This window comes from Lupinus angustifolius, chromosome LG08 (assembly GCF_001865875.1).
Source record: "Lupinus angustifolius cultivar Tanjil chromosome LG08, LupAngTanjil_v1.0, whole genome shotgun sequence".
In the NCBI taxonomy this organism is placed as follows: Eukaryota; Viridiplantae; Streptophyta; class Magnoliopsida; order Fabales; family Fabaceae; genus Lupinus; species Lupinus angustifolius.
Window position 1 is genome coordinate 3221980 of NC_032016.1, and position 6714 is coordinate 3228693.

General features: G+C 31.9%; 1 protein-coding gene across 1 annotated transcript; it reads right to left on the reverse strand.

Moving 5' to 3' along the window:
* Positions 1931 to 5270, reverse strand: LOC109354889 (probable LRR receptor-like serine/threonine-protein kinase At5g45780). The gene is made up of 4 exons (XM_019597687.1): positions 4717 to 5270; positions 3887 to 4147; positions 2913 to 3773; positions 1931 to 2684 (listed from the first exon to the last, which is right to left on the reverse strand). The coding sequence occupies exons 1-4, from the start codon at positions 5150 to 5152 to the stop codon at positions 2203 to 2205; spliced, it is 2040 nt and encodes a 679-aa protein (XP_019453232.1). The 5' UTR covers positions 5153 to 5270; the 3' UTR covers positions 1931 to 2202.

Here is a 6714-nt window from a genome sequence, read left to right on the forward strand (position 1 = left end):
TTATAATTTTAATAATAAATGCAACTATCAATTAAAGTTTATGCAATAAAGATTGTCTACATATATGTGTATGTATAGAAATTGAATCAAGTTATAATAATTGTTAATGTGAGAAACAAAAATAATTAATATATATCATTGAATCTTATTTAATTGTTAAGATTAAAAGATAAATACTTGTGATTCTTTTAAGTAGTCATGTGACTATTGACCAACTTTTAAATTTAATCATTTATGTATGATTGTATGACTTTGATTGTCTCTTCTCACAATTTTTATATGAGAATGACTCTCACATGAATCACTCTCATATATATAATTGAGTCAGCTCGTAAATTTAACTAGTCAAATTATACTTATCTCACAATTTGACTTGTTTATTGAATAAGATCAATTTTTAACACAAATTCAACTCATTTGAGTCACAAATCAAATTCATTGAGCTAAATAATAAGTCGAGTTTGATTGAGATAATTCTATTTATTGCCAATCATATTTATTCACCAAAGGATATGATGAATTGACATATTTGAATTTTGATTACAGAAGTAACAAATGTAACATGTGAAATTTTAACTAATTAATAGTTTAATAATTCATAAATGAAAATAGGTTAAATATAAAAAAAAAAGTGAATTACACTGACACCTCCTGAGTTTTAGTGAAATTACACAAATCACTCTGACATTTTTAAAACCTACACAAACTACTCATTATTATACATATACATTACACTAACTACCCCTGTAAGATAGATAAATGTTATTTCTTAAATAAAAACTGGTGACGAATGAAATTAAGTCAAACAAAATATGGTATATCGTGAAGATAAATCCAAATAGTATAAGAATCAATGTCTATTCATTATTTTGGTTAGTTACAATATAGTATCAGGGTAATTTAAACACTTCCATAGACTTATTGATGTAGTTTGTAACGAAAAAATATAATGAATATCTATCAAATTTTATACTATTTGGATTTGTTTCCGCAATATACCACATTTTGTTTGACTTAACTACACTCGTCGCTATTTTTGTTTAAAAAATTACACTTATCTATCTTACGGGGTTGATTTAAAAATTACACTAAAATTCATGAGATATTAGCGTAATTCACTCGTATAAAAAAGAATAACATTAAATTAGAACCAGGGTTGATTTAATAGGGCAACCATAGCAGATTTACAGTGCAAAATCATTCCTCTCCTTATGTTCAAATTTTAGCAATTTTACTTATAAATGACTCGCAAGACTCACAACACACATAACAAATATCTGTAACAACGTGCCGACAACGCAATAACACAAATAATAAACAGTGTTTAACATTATTAGCTTTCATTTAAAAGATATTACTTGTCTAGGTCCACATTAACTCAAAAATGCATTCATGAGGTAAAGGGTATGCGGGTCCAGTAGTCATCATGGGTACCAAAAAGAAGCTTTTGAAGTTTGTTGGACCCAACACCTATGAATGTTTTGCTGGTTTACATGGTGACCACGGGGATCATTGTGACAAATTGACAATAAATATACCTTTAGTAAAATAAAAGAGTTTAACATTAGATAATGTGTATTAATGGTCAATATATAAGTGTAAAAGTTTTATACAATATCATTGTCACTGCATCATTTTAATAGTAGATAATGTTTTAACTATGTATAAATCTTTATATTAACACGGTACATATATATTACATTCTATATCATTCATAGTTCATGTGTATTAGGTTTATTGGAGAATCATTAATTAATATATAAGCATTAGATAATGTGATAATATAAAGTGTAAAGGCTATTTTCTCAAATAATGATGCATGAAGGTAAAAGCTTGTAAGGGAATCAATAAATATACCTTTACATGGTTCATGATGCAAAATTTGGTAAGGATAAAAACAATACTAATGTAATGACGGTTTTCAGAGCTGAGATTCCTCGCAATTAGGATTTTGTTTCATTGAAAATTGAAGAAGCATTCACCTTTTACATAAAAATACATTCAACAAGAGTTGTTTTGAGGAAAGAAATGCTACTTCTCTAAGCATACATTCACATAAAAGCTAGTCCTAAGTTAAGGACACATAACAATGTTAATCACTAAAAGGCCACCACAGTAAGTAGAGTTAGCACTAACTTGTCATCTCAGCCACTCACCATAGATAACAATGGTGATGATGGTTGAAGTGAGTAGTCAATGGATTCAGAGACAGCTACTACAATTTCCTAGTTCTTGAACAATTGCTTCCATAGATGGTCTCTCAAAAGGAGACTCATGGCAGCAAAGAAAAGCTATTTTCGCTAGCTTAGTGGCTTCATATTCGAAGAATCTGCCATGGAGATTTGGATCAATAAACTCTTGAAATCTGGAGAACTCGGCTGCAAGTCTTATTGAGCTAGTGATCTTCTTCTTCCCTGAAAGGATTTGGAAAACGAGCACCCCGAAAGCGTAAACATCACTTGTCTCTGTGAACTTGCCAGTAGTGGTGTATTCTGGAGCCAGGTAACCCTTTGCAGCACAAGCCTTGAGTGATGAGAAGACAATGTCATTAGTAAGAAGCTTGTGCACTCCCGAATCTGCGAGCAATGGGTGGTACCGATGATCAACGAGAACTTTCTCAGCTGAGATGTTTTGGTGAACAAGAACTGGCTTGTTTGCTTTGTATGCATGTAAATATGCTATGCCTGATTAAAGAAAACAAGAATCAGTATAGACTTGAACATTAGACAGCATAAAAATGCATCTTTTCTAATTAGTCACTTTCATATACTACGAATTAAAACCAGTGTAGATTGATTAAACATTGCATTTCTTAGAGCAACTATTTTTTTATCGGTGAACGAAATCATTAGCACCAAAAGAAGAACGTCTAAGTTTTGTCAATTTAATAAAGGGTAGGGTAGGAGGGTAACCTTTAGCAATCCCTTTCACAATAGAAACTCTGGTTGACCATTCAAGGACTTCTCCATCACCTTCCTTCACATCAAGGAAGCGTGACAAATTTCCGTTAGAAACAAAATCATAGATCAGAAAGCATTCACCTCGTCCCCTTGAACAACAAAATCCTCTCAACCTCACTAAATTATCACTTCTCAGTGAGGTCAAAGTGCTCAATCCCTTCAAAAACTCATCTTCATCTGACTTGCAACTAGTTTTATTGATGCTCTTCACAGCGACAACCGATCCGTCTCTCAAAACTCCTTTATATGTTGCACTGAAGTTACTCTTACCCAACAAATTCAACTCGGAGAAATACTGAGTAGCAGATTCCACTTCTTCCAAGTTGAACCGGAAACTCTTGAACATATCATAGCTATCCTCATTGAAATTCCTACTATCAGCCAAAGGGTCCCATCCTTTAGAGTACTCAAGGCTGACCAAAGGAGATCCACTTTTCCTGTATGTACCCTTGGCTTCATCGATACTTAGACGGCCATCAGAGATCTGGAAAGAACTTGCAAGCTTTTGCTTTCGCCTACGATGCATCGTGAAGGCCAAAACACCAATTGCTGACATTGCAACTAAAGCCACAATTGTGCCAACAGTAATAGATGTTGCATGATTGGATTTCGAAGATTTCAGGCACCGAGTTCCCTTACAAGGCAAGTTTACGTTAGCAGTTTCGGGGATATCTCTTGTCGATGCTCCATAAGGTTCAGGTCTGCTAGGATTCACATGATCTGAAGCATTGCAAGTTTTCAAAGATGAAAACCCTACACCACACAATCCAAGATTCTCTTCATATGAAAATCCATCATCTAGTCTCTTCAGAGCTTCATTAAACAAAGGAAAAGTAAACAAACACAATTAAGATTGATTATTCCAGATTCAGATGCTGAAGAAAAGGAAAGAACAAATTAAATAAATAATGTAACTTCATCTTTACCAATAGGTACATTTCCGGAAAGAGAATTGTTGTGAACATCTAGAACTTTCAGCAAAGGAGCATCAGCGAGGCTAGAGGGAATTGAACCGAAGAGATTGTTAGAGCTCAAATCTAGCCTCACCAGCGTAGTTAGCTCACCTAGACTGGCAGGGATTGCGCCAGTTAATTGGTTTGATTGCATAGCAACAACACTAAGTTTTTTCAAAGCACTAATCTGGGTAGGTATGCTTCCAGTCAACCGATTATAACAAAGCTGCAACACTGCAAATCAAGTTGAAAAGGCAAAATAAGCATAGCTCCAAGTTTGAAAAACCAATGAAACATTATCTTAATCAAAGGTAGCAAAGCAAAAAGTCAATTTGTTGGTAGCAAGCAACTTTGGTTTTGAACATATACTGGGAGGGGTTTGGAAGAGCTTATAGAGAGCTCATTTAAGCTTTCAACAGATTACGAACTATAAGCTCTTTTTAACTTATTCCAATAAACTTCACACTATTTTTAGCTTACTTCATTAAGCTTATCATATAAGTTTATGAAAGTAAGATACTTTTAGCTTTCTTCTAAAATAGCTTATTGAATCAGCATTTATTAAACTCTTTACCCAAAACCCCCCAATTAGTTTGAACATTTATTAAGAGGTTTAGTGTACACTGTTGTAAATATCTATTGAGACCATACAGAGTAAGAAATGGAAATAGTACAACAAATAAACAAAACCAAGCTCAAATCTTTCAATGAAACATTTAACTAAAAATCACTTAAATGCACTTAGAAAAGAAACAAACTTTTGATAAAGCAACATCATTTTCAACAAAATCAAAAGCACAAACCTTGCAAGTTCTCCATGTAGCTGATCTCAAAAGGGACATTTCCAGACAAATGATTCACATTCAAATACAAATCAACTAGCTCAGTCAAATTTGCAAGCTCTCTTGGTATCTCACCATACAAAGAATTATAATGCAAGTAGAGTCCTGTTAAATGCTTGAGTCCACCAATGGCTGGTGAAAGCTTCCCAGAGAGACCTTTTCCCTGAAGAGAAATATTTGCAACTTGACCCTTCTCATTGCAAGCTACTCCTTCAAAGGAATCACCACAAGGTTTTCCATTATTAGTCCATGAAGATAGATAAAGGGTCTCTGGATCCAAACTTGCTTTTAAGTCCATGAGTGCTCTTAACTCTTCATTCCCACATACCCATGTTGGGTTTGAGAAGAATACAAGGAGAGAGAAGAGAAGGGGTAGTGCTGAAAAGAGCATTTTCATTTGTTGTTGATAAAGGTGGAGGCTTTACTATCTTAGTTCTCACTCTTTTGAAACAAGTTCTTGTTTTTGAACTCAAGTGTTGTTGTGAAGAACACTACCTGGTTTGTAACGCTTTATGTTTCAGGTCCAAAGTTTATACCATTTTATCTACCATTTCTTTATTATTGGTCAAAAAATAAAACATAAATTAGATCTAAAATTAAATTTATATTTTTTAAGTAATAAAAATAAAGGTATACATAAAATGATACACTCCTTATGACAGAAGACTTGTTCTACCTGTTGTTGTGTTTTGTGTGTCACAGAAGCGAAGATAGTTACAAGTTAGTGACTTACTACTGTTGAACGAGTCAAGTACTAAAGAAAGGGAAAATCTAGTTAAGAGACTTAAGATGTATTAATTATAAAAGTTGAAAAAGGAGGGGGCAAAAGACTGAAAGGAATGTGAATTTAGTTTATAAAAATGTAAGATTGAGCATTATCATCAAATCATTTCATTTGTGTAATTAATCTCATCTAGTGAAATCATGTTCGGATGATTTTGTAACATAAATATAAGAGATGCTTTAGGTGTTATAGACAAATTATTATTTAGGATTTTTTTAAGTTACGAATTGTACCTTATAAAATAATGTTCAAATTAAGTATGTATTCGTTTAGATATAAATATATTTCTGATTTATAAAAATGAACTAAATTTTGTCCTTAAAATCTAAATTAATGATCTTAATCTTTATATTTCGAAAATTTTGTTTAGAGTACATCGTCAATTATTTGTTGATTTAACTAGTTGTAGAGTGGATATATCAACATTTTATTAATGGGTAATAACTTAAAGTAAAATTTCAGAATATTTAAATACTAAAATATAAAAAAAAAATAGTTTGATAGATTAAAACCAAAATCAAGTTAATTTTGAATGAAGAGAAACATAAGTAAGTCTTTTCTATGATATTTGCATGATCAAATTTTGATATTTTTAATCCACATTTAACTTAAGGTAAGGAATTGATGATAGAAAAGTGTGAGGAATTTGTCTGGATCATAGGTGGGCCTATGATGATAATAGCGCTGAGTCTGCCACGTGGGTTGCCAATACTTTTTCAAATTCAAATCCCCTGTTATCCGGTACACAGGAAGCTCCAAACGACGAAACATATTTACTATTCATATGATGTGATAGCTAAGTTGGATTTAATATATATATATTGATAGTGTAAGTGTTTTTACATTGTCAGTAAATTATCTAACATTGATTTATTAATCATTATTGAGTGTCAAATAAAGTAATATAAATCAATGGTAAATAATATGTTCAAAGTGTAAAAAATTTACACTGTCAATACATAGATTTTAAACTCAAGTTAGTTAAAACTTAAAAGAATTTATTTCATAGATGATTTGAATTTGCCGTTAAATTTGAATCATTAAATTTTTATAAAATGAACTAAAACTTAGAGTAAATTTTTTTAACTCACTCCTAAAATAAATCAATTACTTCACAATTTTTATTTACATTATTTTCATCTAGGAGGCTTCTAGGTGAATCCTTATCTCGTAAC

Excerpts from the sequence above, each read along its gene's own strand:
- LOC109354889 (XM_019597687.1), bottom strand. The coding sequence starts at position 5,152 with ATGAAAATGCTCTTTTCAGCACTACCCCTTCTCTTCTCTCTCCTTGTA. Across the intron at positions 4,148-4,716 it reads CTACATGGAGAACTTGCAAG|TGTTGCAGCTTTGTTATAAT; the intron begins GTTTGTGCTTTT and ends CTTGATTTGCAG. Across the intron at positions 2,685-2,912 it reads TGTGAAAGGGATTGCTAAAG|GCATAGCATATTTACATGCA; the intron begins GTTACCCTCCTA and ends TTCTTTAATCAG.